Genomic DNA, 23,052 nt, shown 5'->3' with positions numbered 1-23,052 from the left:
CATTTGATCCCATTGGTACAGAGGCCCTGAATACTCAGCCATGGTAGGTGTTTTTTAAAAAATATTGCAATTGGAAAAATAATTCCTATGGTCTTTGCTATGTCGTGTGACATTATTATTAGAGAGAATTTTAAATTGTTATGAATTCCTGTGTATTTTATACTAATTTCTCTAATGAGGTTCAAATGATTGTTTCTTGATTGGTTTAGATGTTGGGGATTTGGACACTTACTCTTCTCTTCCTGGCCACAGTGAGAGGTAAGAAATAATAGTTATTTTTAGAAGTTATTCATCCTTTTCTCCCAAACAGGTTTTGACTACAACAGCCTCACTTACAATACCATATGTACTCGGATAGAGTGGAGGATACTTGATTCCAGAGAACTAGGGTAGACAGCTCTATAAAATATGATTTGAAGGGATCAGAGAGTTTCCCCTGTTTCTAATCACCTCTTTAGCTCTCTTCCTCAGTGCTTGATATTTCCATAATTAGACTTAATATTTCTATAATTAGATAATCTCATAGGCTATAATTCTGGAGACAAAAGAAAGGAGAGGAGTTCATTTCACCATTTTACAGGAATTGATCCTATTGAACTGTATAGTCCAATCCCATTCCTCAGTCAGACAGACACACACAAAAATTCTCACTTTAAATTATTAAAGATGAATTTCACATTTGTCTACTGTATAGGAAAAGAAATCTGCTATTCGGATCTTGGATGCTTTCCAGATGATGAACCTTGGGGTGGAACATTAGTAAGGCCACTTAAGATTTTACCCTGGAGTCCAGAAAAAATCAACACCCGCTTTTTGCTCTACACAAATGAAAATCCAAACACCTTTCAAGTAAGAGTTATGGTTCTTTTAATATAACATGTGCTTCATTCAATGGAGCTAATAATTTGTTCTGAATTTCCTAAAAGCTGTCTTTTATGTGCATGATGAAAATAGAACACTTCTTAAAAAATAAGCAAAACTTTTGCCTTATGATTGTCACTGTTCTTGTATTATCAAAGTGCTTTGATGCCACAAGGTAGTGTGGAATAATTTGGGGTTCTCAAAGGGTATGTCAGTGTTGAACAGGCTCTGGAGAATCCAACTGAAGTAGGTTAAATGCATTTAATGAATGTAAATTTCTTATGCCAAAGGGAATTGCCCCCAATTGGCTTTTTGTCATTGTACCTATTTATCATTGGTTTTGCTTTCTTTCTTTTTTATTTCCCTTTTCCTTATTATTTTAGTTTTCTAATAGTGTAATATTGTAGGCACCTTTAACTAGAAGAGTAGAAAGGCTTTGAGTAGAGAAGTTAGAGACAGACTATATGTCGCATCCATATAAATCATTAGCATTTCTCTATGCTACCAATAAAGCCCAGCAGCAAGAGGTAGAAAGAGAAATTCCACTTAAAATAACTTTAGAAGAGCTAGACCTAGATATGGGAAGCCCTGGGTTCAACTATGACCTTGGATACTTCCTAACTATGTGACCCTGGGCAAGTGACTTAACCCCAATTATCTTGTCACTACCATTCTTCTGTCTTGGAACTAGTGCTTAGTTTTAATTCTAAGATGGAAGAAGAATGTTCAAAAAATAACTATAGACAATACAAAATACTTGGGAGTCTACCTGCCAAGATAAACCCAAGAACTACATAATCATATTACAAACCAATTTTCATACAAATAAAATCATACCTAAACAACTGGGAAAACACAAACTCTGTCTATTTTCTGATGAATAGCTTAGGAGCTTTGGAAGAATCTTCTTGCATTTGGATTACAAGGTAACTAATATTTCAGCATCAGCAACTCTTAAGACCACAATTAAATTCACAAGTGGGAGAGATTGTACCATCTTTTTTCAATGGTAGGAATACCCACACTGATTAAATTATAGATCTTCAAAATGTTGAAAGAGTATACAATTTTATCCTTATCATGAATAATGTTAAACCTTATTCTTTGATCCCCAGAAAAGAAGTCCAATTGTTCAAGGCTTCTTTAAGTTTCTCAAGTACAGACAATATCTGCCCTTTACTCAAAACACGGATAACTAGTGGATTAGAAGTTTTCTAGTGTGTTGGCCAGGGGAAAGGGGTCTGATAATGTCTAAGGTTATTCAGGTTTGAAAATTTGATCAAATTCCATTGGTCAACATATTCCATAAATGTTTATTTTAATGCCTCTTATTATGAAGTATCAAGTTAGGCTCTGGGGAAAGATGAAGACATGATTCCCTCCTTTAAGGAGCTTATTGTATAGTAAGCATGAACTACTGCTTAATCTTCTTTAACTAGCACGTTGGTGTGCCACAAAAGCTCCCTGTTAGACTATTATTACATTGAGTTAATATTTCTCATTTCTCACATTTTCATGGTCACTGCCTTCAAGGGGTTTCTAACTTGAATTGGATAAATAAATGTACTTGGTTCAGCTCTATCAAATTCAATGAAGGCAGATACTATATCTGACCCACCTTTATACCTTTCTCTCCCACCTCCCCCCAGCTGCCTTCATTGCCCACTATCAAGAATGTTGCTTTTTTATTCTTGATACTTATATTTTTGAGTGATATATAGGACCATAAAATCATAGATTTATAAATGAAAGGATCTTAGAAGCCATTGAACCTAATTTCCTAATTTTGCAGATTAGAAAACTGAGTTACAATGAAGAAAATTAACTTGTTTAGTGTTATATAGCCAATAACTTTCTGGTGGTAAAAGCCAGACTTGGGTCTTGCTGACATTAAGTCTAAAACTAACAATGATTTCATTTTGTCTATGATATGTTGAAGTCAAAAAGGTATATAGCTTCAAAAGATTTTTAAAGTACCATGAAAGTGAAGTAAATACTAAGTTCCCTTTTAGTAGAACAAATACAGACCAGCAGGATTTCTTCTGTGTGATTTTACTTTCCTGAGTTGGAATATAATCATAGCTAACATTTATTTAGCATTCATTTTGTGCCTGGCACTCTGCTAAGCCCTTTTACAAATAATATCTCACTTAATTCTCACAATAACCCTGGGAGATAATGCTATTAGTATTCCTATTTTACAGATGAGGAAACTGAGGCAAACAGATTTAAAGTGACTTACCCAGGATCACACAACTAGTAAGATGGAGGCCAGTTCTGAACTCGGATTTTTCTGACTTCAAGTTCATATATGAACTTGTTGGTGATCTATAAAACTTAGGTAGTATCAGTTCTTATCAATGTGCTTACCCTAAGAGGTAAGCTGCTCTATTCCTCTCACCAGGTTCTAAAGTACAAAGGAGGGGAGTATTGAACTCCTTCAAAGAATTAGAGGCAGGAAATTAACATAATCCAATTCAACCAATTTTTATCTATTATATGTAATATGTAAAGCACTATGCTAGGCACTGGGGATGCAGAGCCAGGAAAATAAAATCATCCCTGTCTTGGAGGTGTTTACTCTCTACAGAAAGATACAACACTTGTAAAATAGAAAGGATACAAAGTTATACAAAATAATGCCCAGACACCATCAATTTTTCTGTCTTTATATTTGTAAAAAGAGCATCAGTGTGCCAGTCAATAAACAATTATTAAGCACCTACTGTGAGCCAGGCATTGTTCTAGCTCTGGGGAAACAAAGAAAGAAACAAACCCTCAAGAAATTCACTGTATAATCGGGAGATAATATGTAAACAATTATATATAAACAATACATATAGGGGCAAAAAAGAAATTATCTTTGAGGGAAGATACTAGCACTATGGAAAGTCAGGAAACACATTGTTTGCAAAAGGGGAGATTCTAACTGAGACTCATAGGAAATCAGAGAATCCAGGCAATGAAGAGCAGGAAGGAGGATATCTCAGGCATGAAGAACAGCTACGGAAAATGCAGACTTCAGGAGATGGAGTTTCTTGTGGAAGGAACAGCTAGAATAGCTAGAAGAATCAGTGAAGAGAGTGCTGGACCTGGAGTCAGAAAGAACTAAGTTCAAATCCAGCCTTGGATACTTTTTAAATATATTACCTTGGGCAAGTTGCTTAACACAACTCCATCTCATTTTCCTTACCTGCAAAAATGGTGACAATAGTAGCACCTATTTCATAAGAATTATTGTAAAGATCAAATGAGATCAAATATATAAAGTGCTTAAAATGCTTCCTGGATGCTAGTTGTTGTTTTATTATTACTGTTATTCTAGGAACAGCAAGGAGATTGGTGTCACAGAATTGCAGATTATATAGGGGCAATAGGGGAAAGGTTGAACGTGTCGAAGTTATAAAGAGTTTTAAAAGCCAAACAGAATTTTATATTTGATCCCAGAAGTAACTGGGAGCCATGGGAGTTCATTGAATAGAGAGTGACATGGTTAGATCTTTCTTTAGGAAGATTAGTTTGACAGCTAAGTGGAGGATAGATTAGAATGAGGAAAGACAGGTAGCTATAGAAGACTGACTAGGTGGCTATTGTAATGGTATAGGTGTGAGTAATAAGAGCCTGCAGCAAAGGAGATATGTTTCTAAGGTAGAATGAATGGGTCTTGGCAACAGATTAGATATGGAGTGAAAAGGGTTGGATGACTGAGAAAATGTGGTGCCCTTTAGAGTAATAGGAACATTTAGGAAGAAATAGGGATTTCAGTAAGAGCATAGTAAATTTGGTTTTTGAGGTTCTAAATTGATGATATCTATCCATGGCACTTCTACTTTGAGATGTCTAATAGCCAATTGAAGATGTGAGACCGGAGGCCAAGAGAAAGGTTAGGCTAGATGAATGGATCTGAGAACCATTTGCATAGATATTAAAACTGGATATATACAGAATTTTAGAAAATGTCTTCAGATTTGGGGAAGGCAGAAATTAGGGAATCAAAGCTCCAGTAATGCCTGTACACAAAAATATTGCCTTAAACACAGTGAATATTTTTCCCCATCTCTCTCTCCACATTGATAAAAGTATTTTCCTGGACACAAATTAAAATTCACTCTTCTTTCACCATCTGGTTTCTTCCTGCTCTTCAATAGAATAATAAGTGATACCACTGATCACTTGCTAAGAAATAGTGGCCTCTGAAGCTTTGGGCTGACACACTGAGCTGGCATTTCCATACTGTGAAAGAAGAGAACTGCCTAGCATCAATTTAATGTGGTATGAGGGAGAGAGTACAAGACTGAGAGATAAACTCCATGGGTTCTAGACCCTTCCTTGGACCTTGATTTAAGTATCTAGAATATGAATATCCTTTATTACTACCTGTGCAACTTTGAACAAATGACAATCTCTGGAGCTCAGTTTCCCCATCAATAAATTGAAGGCATTTAATCTGATGCCCATTCTAGTTCTCACTCTATCTTATCTTCTTACTTGGTTATGTTCTTTCACCTTTTAGAAATCTGATGGTATTTTGTTTTACCCCCTCCAAATTGATATTATAGTTTTCTCTGTGCATATCATCCCTCAGATAAGAAGTACTTTGACAATGGAAACTCTATTTTATATAAATATTATATCTTCTCTAATGACCAGTGTAACATAGTGTTTTATAAAATAAAGGGAGATAGATGGCATAGTAGATAGAGGGCTGGGCTTGGAGTAAAGACTTGAATTCAAATCCAGGCACAGATACTTAATAGATGTGGGACTCTGGGCAAGTCACTTAATCTCTGTCTTTCTCAATTTCCTCAATTATAAAATGGGAGTAATAATAATGGCACCTACTTCATAAGGTTGTTGTGAGGATCAAATGATATAACACTTGTAAAAATCATTTATCATAGTGCCTGGAACATAGTATGAACTTAATTAATCCATGCTTATTTACTTCTCTATAAATACATTTTAAATTGAACTGGCCTGAATGATATTGAAGACCAAATGATCTACAGAGTTCTTTCTATGTATGAAAACGAATGTTTCATTATACCTATGAAATAGAAGGGGAATGAGGTAAATGACTGCAAATTGTTTAAGACCAAAAAATATAATTTGGTATTCTTCTTTTTATCACAGTTACTCAACCCATCAGAACCATCCACCATTGAGTATTCAAATTTCAAAACAGACAGGAAGACTCGTTTCATCATCCATGGCTTCATAGACAAAGGAGAAGAGAGTTGGCTGTTGGACATGTGCAAGGTATAAAGTGGATCCTTTCCTGTATTCCCTAAATCTATATCTTAAGGTCAATCTAGCTGTCAGTTTCCAAAGAAGTAATATTTATAAAAAGCTCATCTCCAAAGAGGCTGCATTCCTTTTAAATGACTCAATTAAATGACAATTCAAAATTATAAAATAAATTATATTTGTGGGGGAGGTTAGAACTTTTTAAATGTTAGGTATTTGTATTGAAAGCTTAACAATATAAATATTCAAAAATATTTGCTCTACCATTTACAATATGATTATTTTGTGATTATTTTCTCATTGTATTGCTCTTCCCTCAGAAACTTTAAATTCAAAGTAGCATAATTTCTGTTTTCTATTTCCATCCTCAGTGATAACCATTTTTATTCAAAGAAGCCTGTTTCAATGTAAATTATTTTAATTTTTGTCCTATGAGTTCTATTTAAGAGGAAGTATAATAAAATTATTATTTTCCCCACTTGAGTCAGCTCTCCACACATTTGTAGCAATCAAGGGACTCCTTTCATTGTGATTTGAAGAAAATGAAACCAAGAGATCCATTGATTTTATGGGGGATGAGGGGCAAAAAAAATACAGAATTGGGTGAAATTCTATGTGAATGCTGAATGATACTAGCATAATAAACATAACAAAAAGCATAACAAACATTTGTTGCAAGAGGAGGCAGTAAGAAGGGAAAATATCCTTAAGATATATATATATATGCATATATGTATATATGTATGTATAATTTACTTTCAAATGCTTTACTTTGATTTAGGACATTTTTCTGGCTTCTAAACAGCTTATTCAATAATGCTATCTCCCTCAAATCCAGCAATAACTCAGTCCATCCCTGAAATTGATAGTGGAAGTAGGAAAATTACACACCCAGAAAATCGAAGATTATAAACCTCAAGATGTAGTTTTTTTCCAGTGATTCATATTTTCATAGCTGCTTTCACCCTGTTGAAACAAGTGCCCTGTTTATATGTGCTATAGACAAGATTCTCCTGCTTCTCCACACATCAATGCTTTTATTTCTCCTGGTATGATATAATAACATACACGACTATCCCATATATTTGCCAAGAATGATGCTAAATTGATTTTGGGAAAAAATATATAGTACCATTATAAACTCAGGAGGTTGGATATGGTATCGAATAGGGCTGCTGAGAACTCATCAATTCCTCAATATCTCTGAGTAGTATTTCTTTTGGAATAATTTATTCTAAGCTAGATCTCTTCAGTTCTATTGGATATGACAGCTTTCACAGAATATGTCTGCAGGATGTTGCCATATTAGGAACTGCTGATTACTAATTCCTATAACTACAATGATAAAGCATGTTCATTTGGAAATTTACACAGGAAATGCACTTCGATCTAGGTAGAAGATTTCTGCTCCCTGGTTATAGGAAATCATTACTGGTTCCCAGTGAACCTTTTACTAGGACCTTCTAGTAGAGACCCTATGAATGGTACATTGGGAAGCTAGCAAATATTTGATGGCTTCCTCAAGGTGTTGGTTTTCATTAAGGAAAATGAAAGACTTTTAAATTAATGTTTCCCCTTAAGAATTTTTATTTTATTTTATTTTATATATAATTTATATTTATTTTTACTTTATATCTCAATCTTAGAATATGTTTGAAGTGGAACAGGTGAACTGCATCTGTGTAGACTGGAAAAGTGGCTCACAGACTACTTATACCCAGGCTGCAAACAACATCCGGGTTGTAGGAGCTGAAGTTGCTCATTTAATTAAAATTCTTTCAGTAAGTTTGTGATTATCGTGATTATTTTCTCATCTTATTGATCTTCCCTAAGAAGCTTGAAATGTAAGGTAGCATAATCTCTGTGATGATCAGTTTTAGTGTGCCATTGCCATTATATTGCCAGGATGTTTTGTGTAATTCTGATCTAGATTGTTATATCCACCTGGTAGACAGGGAGGATTTTGTTTTTAGTCTTTGTATCCCCAGTTGCCAGAACCATGCCTTGCAGATAGCAGGTATTTAATAAACATTTAACATATTACACTCTATTGTGCAGTTGAGTGGCAGAGTGGACAGAGCCAGGTCTGGAATCAGAATGACCTGAGTTCAAATTTGACCTCAGATACTTCCTAGCTATGGGGTGAGTCACTTAATCCAATTTGCCACAGTTTCCTTATTTGTAAAATAAGCCCAAAAATGAAATGGAAAATTTCTCCTGTATCTTTGCCAAGAAAACTCTGAAAGAGGTCAGAAAAAGAGGGGCAGCACTGAAAAGGACTAAACAATGAAAACAACTGTATTGTTACCATCCTAAATAGATAGATAATGCCAAAGCATACTATAAAGGAATAAGTTAAATAGAGAAAAACTTAATGTGCCCTTTAGTTGGGGGGGTGAGAATTTCTTTTACCCCTACCACATTATGTCAGAATCACTTCATTGGCTTCTTCCTACTCCCAGGCTCTTATTTATGTGTTCTAATTGACTACAATCTCCCACAGTGTCTATAAGATACAAAATGTTCTCTTTCACAGCAAAAGGGCACACAAAGGCCCAAGATTCATTATGTTTTATTACAAAAATGAACAGGCTGCAACCAGAGAAATGAGACCGTAAGGAGGAATCACTGGTCCTAACTAGCTCTGGACAATCGCCAAACAGCCCCAGAGCAAGTCAAATCTTTCTAGTTTCTGTCAAGGGAACCTTGCAGAAATCCAAAGGCATAAAGCCATGAAGTCATGCCATGCTTGGCAAATCGTTCCCATTGCCAAGGGTGGGGAGTATTTCTGTAATCAACATGGGCAGGAACCTAATGCATTGAAAACATGTCTTTCATTAGACCGAATATCAATATCCACCTTCCAAAATCCACATCATTGGCCACAGTGTGGGAGCTCATGCAGCTGGAGAGGCTGGGCAAAGGACACCTGGTTTGAGCAGAATTACAGGTAGGTGGGAGTTGTAATATCACCAGGATTCAGCAAAAGCATTACAACAGCCACTGGACAATTTTAATGTCATTCTTTTTTCAAGGAGAATTACCTTATTTATCTGTCTCAAGACAGGTGATAATAAGATTAAATATTTTAGGGAAATACAAATTTGTAAACATTTGGTCCTCATTATATATACATATATATATGGTTTTCATATCTTTTGTAACCCATCTTTCCTCTCTGTGTCTTTTCTTTAAAAAATCCTTATTTTCTGTCTTAGAATTGATACTGAGTATTAATTCAAAGGCAGAAGGGTAGTAAGACAGTTGGGGTTAAGTGACCTGCCCAGTAAGTGTCTGAGGACAGATTTGAATATAAGACCTCCCATCTCCAGGTCTGGCTCTTTATCCATTGAACTACCTAGCTGCCTCTTCTGTCTCTTTTCTCATCCCCAAGTAAGTTTTGTATTATCTACTATGAGTCCATGAAAATATCATATTTCTTTTTGTATTACTACATCTACTTTCCTTGAAATCTGTTGCTTTCAAGGATTGCAAACTGATTTTCCTAAAAGAATGGATAAAACATATTTAAAATGACATCATTTTAGGGGAAATGTATCAAGTTCTCCATCCTTTTAGGAGTTATTTTAGAAAAAAAATGAAATGGGAAAGAGAGTAGAGCCAAGATTGTGCATTAGAAAGAACCCAGCTGAAGTCTCTCAACATTCCCATCCAAATAACTTAAATATGAATGACAAGCAGAACCAACCAAAGGTCATGATGAGACATTTTTCCATTCTGAGAAAATTTTGGAGATTAGCAATATAAGTTCATGACAGTGGAGTGGAGGCCAGTTTTGAGATAACACACTTGGCATCTATAATAGCAGTTATAGCAACAGCTGCTTCAGGAGCTCTCAACCCAGAGACAGGAAGAGAATTGCACAACTGTCAGAAAGAAATTAAAGGAGATCCTGTTCTGGTGTGGGAAATATAATCACTGACTGGCAACTCCATTGCCCCTACACATTCCTAAAAAACACTGAGAAAACAAGCAAATAAGGATAAAAATTAATTTGACCATAAAAACCTATTATAGCTGCAGAGACAACCAAGACATGAACTTAGAGGAAAGCAACAATGTGAAAACTACAAACAAAGCCTCAAAGAAAAATACTTGTTGGATACTAGCCAAGTATTTTTGCAGAAATTAAAGAAAGACATGAGTGGAAGAGGAAAAAATTAAGATAAGAAATGAGTGATGCAAGAAAATTATCAAAAAAGAATTAATATCTTGGTAAAAGAAGCACAAAAAATACTGAGGAAAAGAACAATTTAAAAACAGAATTGGTAAAAGAGACAAAAACTAAGTGAAGACAAGAACTTCTTACAAAACAGAATTGGCCTGATGGAAAATAGGGCATAAAATCTTACTAAAGACAATAATTTCTTAAAAGTTCAAATTTAGCAAATGGAAAATAATGACCATAAAATGAACAAAAAATTGAAGGAAATGTCAAATATCTCATCAGAAAAAAATGACCTGGAAAATAGTTTAAGGAGGGATCATTTAAGAAGGATCAAATTACCTGAAATTCATGAATAAAAGAAAAAGCCTTAACATAACGTTTAAAGAAATTAAGGAAAAATCTCGAATATCTCAGATACAAAGGGTAAAATAGAAATTGAAAGAATCCATTGACCTCCTAAAAGAGATCTCACAGTGAAAACATCTGGGAATATTATAGTCAGATTTCAGAGCTCCTATGTTGAAAATATTTTAAGCAGCCAGAAAGAAACAATTCAAATATTATGGAACCGCAGGCAGGATCACTAAGACTTAGTAGTTTCAATATGAAAGGGGTATTGGGCTTGGGATGATAGTACAGAAGACAATGGAGCTAGAATTACAATGAAGAATCATTTGCTCAGCAAAACTGAGCATAATCCTTTAGGGGGAAACAGTCAACTAATAAACTATAAAAACAAGCATTCTAACATGTGAAGAGTAAGCATACCAATGGAAACTTAAAGAAATATGTTCATAGGATATCCTTTTCTTAGTCAGCTATAAAGTCTTATTACATCTTTATTTTAATATCTTGTTACTTCTTCATTGAATAAGAATTTTATCTTCATTAAAAGAGAACATTTGTGACTTCAGATACTTTGAAAAAAAACTTTAAGACTGTAGCTTATCAAAAGACTTGCTAAGGAGAAACTAAATCTGAAAGTCAAAAGTCACACCTCTCCTCTTCCAAACTGGGGAGATGATGATAACATGGAAAAGGGATATATATGAAACTTAGTCACATTTTATTTTATTTCAGAAATTTACAAAATGTATTTGCCAGGGAAAATCTTATAGGAAGAAAAAAATTTCTAGCAATGAATTACAAAGTCAAATATAAATTCTTTCCCTTTTTTGGGGGGATCATCTATATCAATGCTCTGTTCCATCAAGTGTGATAATGTGACTATAGGTATTTACAGTTTCTTATAGACACCCCATTCACAAACACATACGTGTAAATGCAGTTAGAATAGGAAGTCCTTTAAGGCAAAGACATTTGTTTTTTGTCTTTGAATCTGACACACAGTAGACACCCAGAAGTTTTTATTTTGTTGAGTTGAATTTAATTAATTATTAATCTATACAGATACATTTTTATTTTAGGGTTGGATCCCGCAGAGTCTGCTTTTGAAGGTGCTCCAGAGGAAGTTCGACTGGATCCCACTGATGCTCAGTTTGTTGATGTGATTCATACTGATTCAGCTCCTTTGATCCCTAACCTGGGTGAGGATTCACTATATTCCATTACTTTCCATATTGTCGGTGTTGGTACATTTCATTACTAGAGTGATTGCTAACTCCAGTGCAACAACTTTTGGTGTGCTTATCCTTCTCTAAAAATGCATCAGGTTTTGGAACAACTCAATCAGTCGGTCATCTTGATTTCTTTCCAAATGGAGGAAAAGAAATGCCTGGGTGCAAGAAGAACATCCTTTCACAGATTGTGGATATAGATGGCATTTGGTCTGGTAAGCAAAACTGGGAAACAATAAATATTTCAAAAAAGTCAACTCATTTATTTGGCTACAGTTAAAAACAGAATACTATGTACCTTGTTTTATTTATAAATACAGAAGTTCCCATTAGATTGTTTATTGTTTTTTGCACAGTAGAACATCATTTGTTGTTTATTCTGCCAAAGCAGAATTTCTCATTTTTTCTTTGTAGCTTAGCATAGAGTAGAAAGGAAAAAATAAAATGAATATATTTGTTTCTATGTGTTTCAAAATGTTATTTGGTAATTTTCATAATGAGGAACCATATAAGCAAAAAATAAGTTTTGTGGCCATAACTAAGATTTCATGATTCTACAAAAGACCTGGCCATTTGTTATATATATTTTAAAATTGTATTAAACTGAATAAAAATGGACTGAAAAATATCATAATCAATAATTACAAATATATCCGAAGGGATAGAGACTAGGATAGGGACTATGATTGTATTTGTTTAGAGAATTCCAAGTGAGCAAACTCTCTCTACAAAATGCAGGTTATCATTTTCTTTGCAATATATAGTCATAGAGAGTTGCCTAGAGCAATAAGAATTGGAGTCACATGTCCAGAATAACATAACCAATATGTTTCAGAAGCAAAACTCAAACCTAGGTCTTCTTGGCTTTAAAGCCTATTTGCTATCCATTGTGCCAAACTACCACTCATTACCTGAAAGCATTATCAAAAACAAAAACACAATAGCTTTCTGTTAAAAAATTTTATATCAGCATTATATATAATTGCAAAAAACCCACTTGAGAGGAATATAAGGGAATGGTTAACTAAATCACTCATTTATGTAGACAATGGAATTCTGTAATACCATCATGACCAACAAGTACAAATAGTACAAAAAAATATGCAAAGGTCTTTATTAAAGTCTGCAAAAAAGGGAGGAGCATAAAAGTGGCAAGTATACTACCAAGATTATATATGAGGAAAAAGTGAATAAGAACAAATAGAATCCTGAAAGGGACTCAAAGGAAATGACTGAGTTGTTATGATACTTTATGTACTGATAGTAATTCAGTGAAATGTTAAGTAAGTGTAGTTGGTTTTATTCATATTTTATATTAATTTTTTAATCAAACACTTAATTTTAAAAATAATGAAAATTATTTGCAGGTATAGATATGCCAAAACAAATCCCTTGGGGTGGCTACTTATAAATATGAGTTTCAATTTTTTGTAGATGTTGCTTTACTAGGCACAAAGCACGAATTTTATTATGAAATTCAATTCATAGTTTTAAGATGTTCAAGGATGATGACCTTAAGGGAAGCTAGGTGATTCAGTAAACAGAGAACAAAGTCTGGAGACAGTTTGAGTCTGACCTCAGACACTACCTAGCTGTGTGACCCTGGATGAGTCATTTAACTCCAATAACCTAGCTTGTACCACTCTTCTGCCTTTGAACAAATACTTAGTATTAAATCTAAGATGGATGGTAAAGGTTTAAAATTTTAAGAAAGGATGATGACCATAAAATCTGGGACTGATTCTAGAGCTCTCATTAGCTTTATTCTAGTTGGAATATTTCCTTGAAAAGTATTCAAATGGGATCACTTTTATGGCATGATGTTAAATATGAACAAGCTTTCTTCCTCAGGAACTCGGGACTTTGTGGCTTGTAATCACTTGAGGAGCTACAAATACTACACTGATAGCATTCTGCATCCTGATGGTTTCACTGCATTCCCCTGTGTTTCCTATAAAGCTTTTAACTCTGTAAGTTACTCTCCTGTCTAGGGCAATGGATGTGATGCAACCATATAATCACAAATCCATTATTTATTCATTTTGATTCATTTAAAAACACAAACACACATATGGAATAGAATATCAAATTCCTTAGAAAGTTCTCAGAGAGCTTACAACCTTGATAGGGAAATATACACAAGTGGAAGAGTAATAATATAGGCATGAAAACGAGTGGTGTAGCTGATGGGACGTCAAGGGGAGACAATTAATGGGGTCTATAGTAGCCAAAAGAACTTCATGAAGGAGGTGGGACTTGAAATTGGTAATTAATTGAAGAATGAGTAGGATTTAGACAAGAGGAAAGAGGAAGACAAGATACTCCAAGCCTTTAAAAATAAGTTTTGGAGATTCAAATGCTAAAATACATTTGAGAAATAGAGAGGAATTCAACTAATTGAAGTAGAGGGGCCAGGCAGGCTGAGAAAAAAGAGGAGATAAGGTTGACTAGATAAATAGAAACATGCATGCCCAGCAGAAAATTTTCTTGCAATGGGGAGCCATCCAATATTTTTGAGTTAGAAAGGAATATGATGGAAATAATTTTTCCATCATTTCCATCAATTTTTCCAAACGGGTGTTTAATCCCGTTAATTGCAAAAATGAGAAAATTGTATTTAAAACAACTAAATTTGGTAGGAAAATGGATAGTGCATGCTAATATGGGACCTTGAAATATCTCAAATGAAATATCATCTACACAACCATGATATATTTCAACTCTTTAGATTGCTTTTATTGATCTAGCCTAAAAGTAGCCAATAATTGCTTTTTAAAAAATGTGAAATGGAGAAGTAATACTAGTTTGAGAAGTTGAAATCGAATTGCTAGCCATAAAGGCAACATGTCTGTGATATCTGCTATTGAGTAGGATAAAACTAGTGAACCAGTTAAATTCAGGATTTCTGAGCTGCAGAGAGGTTTGGCAAACAGATTTTGGCATGATATTCAGCTCCAGCTGAATGAACTCACAGGAGTTAAGGGTGGTGGTTGTGGTACTGAGTAAGGAGGAGGCAACCAGGCTATTTAAGGAGGAAGAAAATGGAAATGATTGGAACAGAGCAGGCCAATGTGTCCATGTCAATTATTAGTAGGATTGAGCTTAAGTCAAATATTTAGTATTTTCATTTCAATTCAACAAAGATCAGCTAACTGTCTACTATGTACAATGACCTAGAAACAAAGGCAAAACAATTGCCCTTAGTCACACAGACCATACATTCTATTTAATGGAATTCCCTGGAATGGATATGTTAGGGAAAGGACCTCTAGTTCAACCCCTTCATTTTATAGATGAGGAAAATGTGGTTTAGAGTAGGGATATGGCTATCTCAAGGCTACACAACTAGTTAGTAACAAGAGACCAAAATAGATAGAACAAAGTCTCATGAGTTATGTCCATTATATTATATCATATCCTAATTATGGAATTAGATGATTTTTCCTTGTACCAAAAATAGTGACACCTGAAACTTTCCTTAATATATTCTAAGATGACTAAAAACTTGATATTGATTATCAAAATGCACAAGGGTCATCATTATCTAGTCCTATAATTATTAAATGTGTATAAGGAACATGGCCAATTGTATATATTCATGTTTAGTTCAAGGGGATTATTGATTTTAATGTTTTTAATATGTCACATTTTCATGTCAGATTATGTTAAAAAAAGTAATTTCTCTCATCAAAATGGGATATTTAGAAATGATGAATGCCCAGACAAAGGATGAACCATAAAGAAACAAACTTTTGATGAACCAATCCATTTCTTCTCTTTAGCAAAAGTGCTTCCCGTGTCCAGCTGAAGGTTGCCCACAGATGGGTCACTATGCTGATAAATTTGCTGGGAAAACAACTCCAGGGGAACAAAAATTCTTTCTGAACACTGGAGATGCAAGTGACTTTGCCCGTAAGTTGATATTTGATTTCCCCCAATCTTTTTTAAAACGTTTAATTAATTAATTAATTTAGAATATTTTTCCATGGTTACATGATACATGGTTTTTTCCCATTCCTGTTCCTTCCCCCCACCAGAGCTGACAAGGAATTCCACTGGGTTATACACGTATCATTGTTCAAAACCTGTTTCCATGTTATTCATATTTGCACTAGAGTGATCTTTTAACATCAAAAACCCAATCATATCCCCATTGAATCATCGGATCAATCATATGTTTTTCTTCTTGGTTTCTAATGCATTTCTGTTTCCACAGTTCTTTCTCTGGATGTGGATAATGTTCTTTCTCATTAGTTCCTCTGGATTGTCCTGGATCATTGCATTGATGCTAGTAGAGAAGTCCATTACATTTGATTGTACCACAGTGTATCAGGCTCTGTGTACAACGTTCTCCTGGTTCTACTCCTTTCACTCTGCATCACTTCCTGGAGGTCGTTCCAGTTCACATGGAATTCCTCCAGTTTATTATTCCTTTTAGCACAATAGTATTCCATCACCAACATATACCACAATTTGTTCAGCCATTCCCCAATATGTGGACACCCCCTCTCATTTTCCATTTATTTTGCCACTATAAAGACAGCAACTATAAATATTTTTGTACAAGTTTTTTTCTTTATTAACTCTTTGGCATACAAACCCAGAAATGATATGGCTGGGTCAAAGGGCAGGCACTATCTTAAAGTCCTTTGTGCATAGTTTCAAATTGCCTTCCAGAATTGCTCCACAATTGTAATTGACCAATTACAACTCCACTGGCAATGCATTAGTGTCCCATTTTTGCCACAACTTCTCCAACATTCATTCAGCAAAGGAAATGCTTTGCTGCCATATCGGCCAGTTTGCTAGGTGTGAGGTGGTACCTCAGAGCTGTTTTGATTTGCGTTTTCCCCCTTATTTTTAGCTAATTTGCTTTATTTGTCTGTCTAGAGATTATATAAAACTAGCTATGCAAATTCAGGTAGCAGGCCCAATGTTTCAAAATGTATTAAGTCTTATTATATTCTTAGTAATTATTATATTATATTTATTATTATTAATGTTATTAAGTTCTTAAGCAAATTTTATTATATACCAAGAAAAACTTATTTTGCATCCATGAAGATGGAGGATGCTGACAGAAGACACCAATTGAACAGAAGCCCAAACAATCCTATACTTGTGTTCATTATTGATTAGACAGCAGAAATGGAATTATTTTATGTCAAGTAGACCTTGGCTTTGGCAGTTTTTTTTTAATACCATCTGCATTAATGGAAGGAGTTCCCACACTAGGAGTTGTCTACATTTTAAAATTCACAAAGCTTTCTTTCAGTTTTTGTAAGTTATTCCAGGCTGCCTATTCATTCATTCATTCAATAATTCCAAAAATAGTGTTCTATAACTGTTATGTAAAAGGACCTATGGCAGGTACAAGAGGGGGAGATATGGGGTATGTGATACAAAGATAATTTTTTTTCTTTATTGTAATTTAATAACAATTTTCCCTTAAGTTTTAAAGTTATATGATTCATGTCTCTGTCCCTTCTTCCCTCCCCTCTCCTGGAGTTGACAAGCTACAAAGATAATTAAGGCACAATCTTTGCCTCTAAGTGGCTTATTTAATTTCTTTTTCAGTTATTAAGTATTTCATTAATTCTTGCTCATACTAAATAAACTTCGTTAGGTTTCAAAAAGAAATATTTCCTAGTCTAGTCAATATTTCCTCTTCAAATCTTAAAATCAAGGGAACTGCACGCATTTACATTGAACAACTTTAAAGGGAGGAACAAAAACACTTAATCAGTCTGAATTATGATGACTGCCTCAACCCAACCCTGTGTTTCCATAATTCATTGCATTATACAAATGAGGGCCCCAACTAATAAATTTATTTTTCAAGAAGACATTATTTGTCTAGCTTTTCCATGGGTTTCTGCACTAATATAGGGAAAATTCCATGTTCCATTGACTCCAAATACCTATTGTTAGCCCAAGGCAAAAAACAAAAAAATTGACTCTTTTTCCTTGTTAAAGCTTTCTTTTTTAAAAATGTATTTTTAGAAATCAATACATTTATCTTCTTTAACAATCTCAGTTCAATAACAAGTATTCTTAATTGTTTTCTTATGTATTTTGGTCTAAGTATACATAAGCCATGGAAATGAGGCTTTGATCTATTTAGCTTCTGGGTCCATCAGATGTTTTATCATTTTTTTTTAGGATGGAGGTACAAGGTTTCTGTCACACTATCTGGAAGAACAGTAACTGGCCAGGTAAAAGTTGCTCTGTATGGAAGTAATGGAAACACCAAACAATATAACATCTTTGCGTAAGTTTCACATATTAGTGATATATGTTGTTATTTAATACCATATTAGTAAATATAAATATTCTTGATTATTTCATGAATAAATAAATATTATTGTTCAATAGTATCTGACTTTCCATGAGCCTATTTGGGTTTTCTTGGCAAAATACTGGAATAATTTGCCATTTCCTTCTCCAAGCTCATTTTACATATGAGGAAACTGAGGCAAATAGAGTGGAGTGACTTGCCCAGGGTCACACAGCTAGTATGTCTGAGGTCAGATTTGAACTTGAGAAGTTGAGTCTTTACCCACTGTGCCATTTGGAAATAATTCTTCAATACTCTGCTCTAGACAAAAAAAATATCTGAAATATCTGATATTTAAATGACATTTTAAGAAGGATTTTGATTAGAGAATCTGGAAGAGGGAGACCAGGATTATGAAAGATTATATGACAATTACTTGAAGGAATCAAAGATATTTAGCCTGGAGAAAGGAAGAGTCAAAGTAGGGCAAATGGGAGGAAAATAGCTTTCTTCAAGCATTTGATTGGCCATCCCAAGGAATGGGAATTATACTTAATTTACTTGATCTCAAAGGTGAGAACTAGAAGCACTGGATAGAATCAGTCAATCAATAAGTATTTATTAAGCACCTACTGTTTGCCAAAAACTGGGTGGAGGTGATACAAGCATACAGATAAAAATAATTCCTACTCGGAATACAAAGAAGTTAATTTAGAAATGTTATATGGAAGAATTATCTAACAACCAGAATTTGCATTTCATGAGTGTCTATTCTAGGCAGTGTGGTAGTGGGGGAATACATTGAATCTGGATACTCAGGAGACTGGCATTCAGATTTTATCTCTTATACTTAATAAATTAACTATGTTTGGCTACTCACAGCTCTGTGAACCTCAGTTTCTTTAATTGTAAAAGGTAGATAATATCTACTTATTTTATAAAGGTTGTTGTGAAGAAAATGCTATATGAGACTTAAAGTACAATAGAAATGAATTCTTATAACTCAGATTTTTAAATGTTAGCTTAGAAGCAGATAGATGGTACAATAGATAAAGCCCTGGACCTGGAAACAGGAAGACTTGAGTGCAAATTTGACCTCAGACACTTACCAACTATATGATCAACCTCAAGCAAGTCACTTAACCTTCTTGTCTCATCTGTAAGATAATGGTAATAATACTAACCATTTCCTGGGGTTGTTTGGGGGATCAAATGAGATATTCATAAAATGCTTAGCACATAGTAGGTGTTATACAAATGCTAGCTATTGTTATTATTATTATTCTTCATCCTACCAGAATACTTTGGATTAGACAAGGTTTAGACTTTAAGAAGTCAAGGGTCTTTAAAATATCTTAATATCATCAAAATACAACTCACTTTCCATTTTCTCTGTTTTGTAATTCAATTCAATAATGAACTGATTACAGATCAAAGAATAAAATTTTGCATTAAAGTCTTTAGAGCGTTTGTCCAAGATTATGAATGACTCTTTTCTTATTTTTTTCAGAGGAGTGCTCAAAGCACAGGCTACTCACTCCAATGAGATTGATGTTGAGCTCAATGTTGGAACACTTCAGAAAGTTAAATTTCTGTGGAATAACAATGTGATCAATCCAACTTTCCCCAAAGTGGGAGCTTCAAAGATCACTGTGGAAACAGAAGATGGCACAGAGTATGTATGCTTATTAATATGAACCAAAGAATATTGGAAAGATTAACATTTGCAATGAAAATTTGCTCCCAGAAAATCTATTATGACTAAGGCAACAAGACTTATGAGAATTCCCTCTCTTCAATCCAGAAGTGGCTTATAGAAACCTTAAAATGTGTCAGTCAACAAGCATTTAATGAGAAACCACTCTCAGTAGAGCATTATGTCAGGTTCCATGGGGAATTGTGGTTCTTGTCCTCTAGGGGCAGGCACTTTAGTTGGGAAGATAAAGTGTATATCCATGATAGGAAGATAAAACTATTCATTGAGTGCTATAGAATAGAAAAGGAAGAGCTGTATTAAAATATAAGTGACACAAAACTATTAAATAGGAGCTAATAACACAATGGTGATGGAGAAGTAGTATGTGACAGTGGAGATAGAGTAACTTCAAATCCTACTGTTACTAATTAGCAGTGTAACAATCATCAAGACATTTAATCTCTTTATTTATTTATTTATTTATTTAACAATTTTCTGATTTCTAAATTAGAAATAGGTAAATTAGTTTGAGCTTTAAATGAATTAATATATTTAAAACCTATTGAAGACTTTGGAGTACTACTACTAATAGCTAATATTTATCACTTTAAATTTGTAAAACCCTTTATCTGTTATCTCATTTGAGCTTAAAAAAAAAAGCCCTGTGATGTCATCTTTATCATTTTTGAAATGAGGAAACTGAGTGTAGGAGAGGTTAAGCAACTTGCCTGGAGGTGCAAAGCTATAAAGGATCTGTGGCAGAATAAATAGATAGATCTTCCTGCCTTTAAGGAAAGCACTCCATCCACTATGTCAGATAGTGACCTCAATGAGCAAAGTCTAAATAAACAGTAGCAGAATCAGTAAAAACTGGACTTTGGGATTTATCTATCAGTAAGCAAGAAAGGAGTCGGTAAAAGACAGAGAAAAAACAGGGGAAGAAAACCTAATTAGCACAATTGGGATATCCTAACTGGGATAGCTTAATGGTGGAGGGAAAGGGAAGAGAGACTTTTAAAAGCAGGAGGTAGTTCAGCAATGGGGATAATATAGAGAAGGTAAAGAAAATGAGGACTGAGAAAAGATTGTCAGACTGCACCGTCAGGAAAGTGTTAGTGACCTTTGAAGAATCGGAGGATTAAGAAACATTTCTAGAAGTTAAGGAGAAAGCACAGGAAGGAAGTAGAAGCAAAAATATATATATCAAAAAAGTTGTACAATAGAAATAAAAAGATTATGAGGGGAAAAAGGAGAATAGTAATAAGAAGATTTGAGGCATAAAATCAGTAAAATAGGCTATCTCCATTTGTTGAGGTCTACTCTGTGGTCAGCATTGCTCTAATGGGCCATAGAGGATAGAGGAGAAGCCTAAATTATGTTCTTTCCCTCAAGAAGCTTTTTAGTTCTTTGGGCAAAAGAAAATATCTACACCTAAAATTAAGGTGTAACTACACTGAATGACTATTTACTAAGTGGAATGTTTGAAGGTCAAGAAGAGTCATTTCCTAGTTGTTTCCTTTCTCTGCTTCACCAATACAATGGAACAACAGACCAGAAGCACAGAAATTGTATCTAATTCTTACAAATCTAACAAGTTCTTTTTAAAGTAGAGATGTGTACACTCAAGCTTCTATGTTTTTCTTCACAGGCATAATTTCTGTAGTGTGGAGACTGTGAAAGAAGATGTTTACCTCACTCTCTCTCCCTGTTAATATGAGACCAAATGCTGTGTCTAGCTTAATAAAATTTTACTATGCATTAATTTATTCCCTTGATGTGTCACTGATGTCAAGGCCTTTCTGTGGGGATCCTTACCACCTTGAAATATGGGATGAAATAGGATGATAGGGAATCAACATCTGAGCATTTTCAAATTTCATGGAATTGTGTTTCAAGAATTAAGTTCAGAGAATCTGGGTGAGGATTGTTTAAACCATAGCTAAGCATGAAATCTGTCTACTAAGACATAGAGTGGCTTTGATGTTCAGTCCAGTTATGGTTCGGATTCCAAGGAGGAGACACACACAGTAATGCAATACACAAGAGGTACTTTATTCAAGCTATAGCTTGGGCCTCCACAAGAAGCAGAAGACCCCAAGCATGGCATAGGTCTGGTTTATATAGTGAGGCTAGGGGTGGGGGTTATATTGAGAACTGGGCACCAAAAGTGAAGACACATCAATCTTAGTCCCAGATGTTTCCTTTTAACATATGGTTGGCTGGTGACCCAGGTCAGTGAAACCTAAAGTCTTGATATAACATATAGTTTTAGTTCTTGGGACAAGGAGCCCCATTAGGGTATTGTCAGGAGGGTAATTTTCCCGTGGTAACAGTATGTTTCTTCATTGATACATATTGATAGAGAAAACTCATATAAAGGAAATTATGTCGCCTTGAAGTGAACTATATATACATTCATTTAGATAGTTAACAACTGGCTCTTTGAAGAAAAAAATTTTGGGCACATCACACTTTAAAGTTTAATCTACATATTAACATTTCTTCAAGTATTAAGTCTACACAATCAAAACAATGAACCCACCATTGATTTGCAGCATTTGATTATTTCTGAGTGATGTTTTAAAATCAAATACAGTTTCCCCCAATATTTTGCTATCATTATTTTTTTTAATGGAAATGTCTTTAGAGATCAACTAGTCCAATTCTACCATTTTACAAATGGGGGAACTGAGACCCTGAGAGGTTCATTAACTTTCTCAAGACCACATACATTGGCTAGCTGATAGCAGAGCTGGAACAGAAATGAATTCTTTTGACTTCCATGCCAGTGCTCTTTCTATACGATAATTACAATAACAATACATTTAATATTTCAATGGCTCCACTGTTCACTAATATAAGTACTCCATCCTCTGATGTAGAGTGAAATCCTTCTACCTCATCTCATCCTAAGCAGTTCTTTTCTGTGCCTTTCCTTAAATATGCTCAAGAATCTACTTCCTCATTATATTAGAAGCCTTTCTGCATTTTTTAATATTTTGCACATATTAGTATAACACATCTCTTACTCTCATTACATATCTGGACCAGTTCCTAATAATGTTATGAACACAATAAAATCCAACATAAAATCATTTTTGTTACCATTGACTTGATTGTATTGACAATCCAACTGTGCCTCTACTTCAAAGTAAAGAGTGGTGTTGGTTACATCTCTTTCTGTATTGCATAGGTTAATGTAGAA

The 23,052-nt window shown here is 34.4% G+C and overlaps 1 protein-coding gene across 1 annotated transcript; it reads left to right on the top strand.

The window, feature by feature from the left end:
- Nucleotides 1–209: 209 nt before the first annotated feature.
- On the top strand, nt 210–21,601 carry PNLIPRP1 (pancreatic lipase related protein 1). The gene is made up of 12 exons (XM_001368149.4): nt 210–258; nt 695–849; nt 5,995–6,120; nt 7,755–7,889; nt 8,950–9,058; nt 11,725–11,844; nt 11,970–12,089; nt 13,726–13,844; nt 15,657–15,786; nt 18,037–18,145; nt 19,662–19,826; nt 21,496–21,601. The coding sequence occupies exons 1-12, from the start codon at nt 210–212 to the stop codon at nt 21,557–21,559; spliced, it is 1,401 nt and encodes a 466-aa protein (XP_001368186.3). The 3' UTR covers nt 21,560–21,601.
- The last annotated feature ends 1,451 nt before the right edge of the window (nt 21,602–23,052 follow it).

Source organism: Monodelphis domestica, chromosome 1 (genome assembly GCF_027887165.1).
Source record: "Monodelphis domestica isolate mMonDom1 chromosome 1, mMonDom1.pri, whole genome shotgun sequence".
NCBI lineage: Eukaryota > Metazoa > Chordata > Mammalia > Didelphimorphia > Didelphidae > Monodelphis > Monodelphis domestica.
Note: the sequence above shows the minus strand (reverse complement) of the source record. Positions and strands in the feature narration are given on the sequence as shown.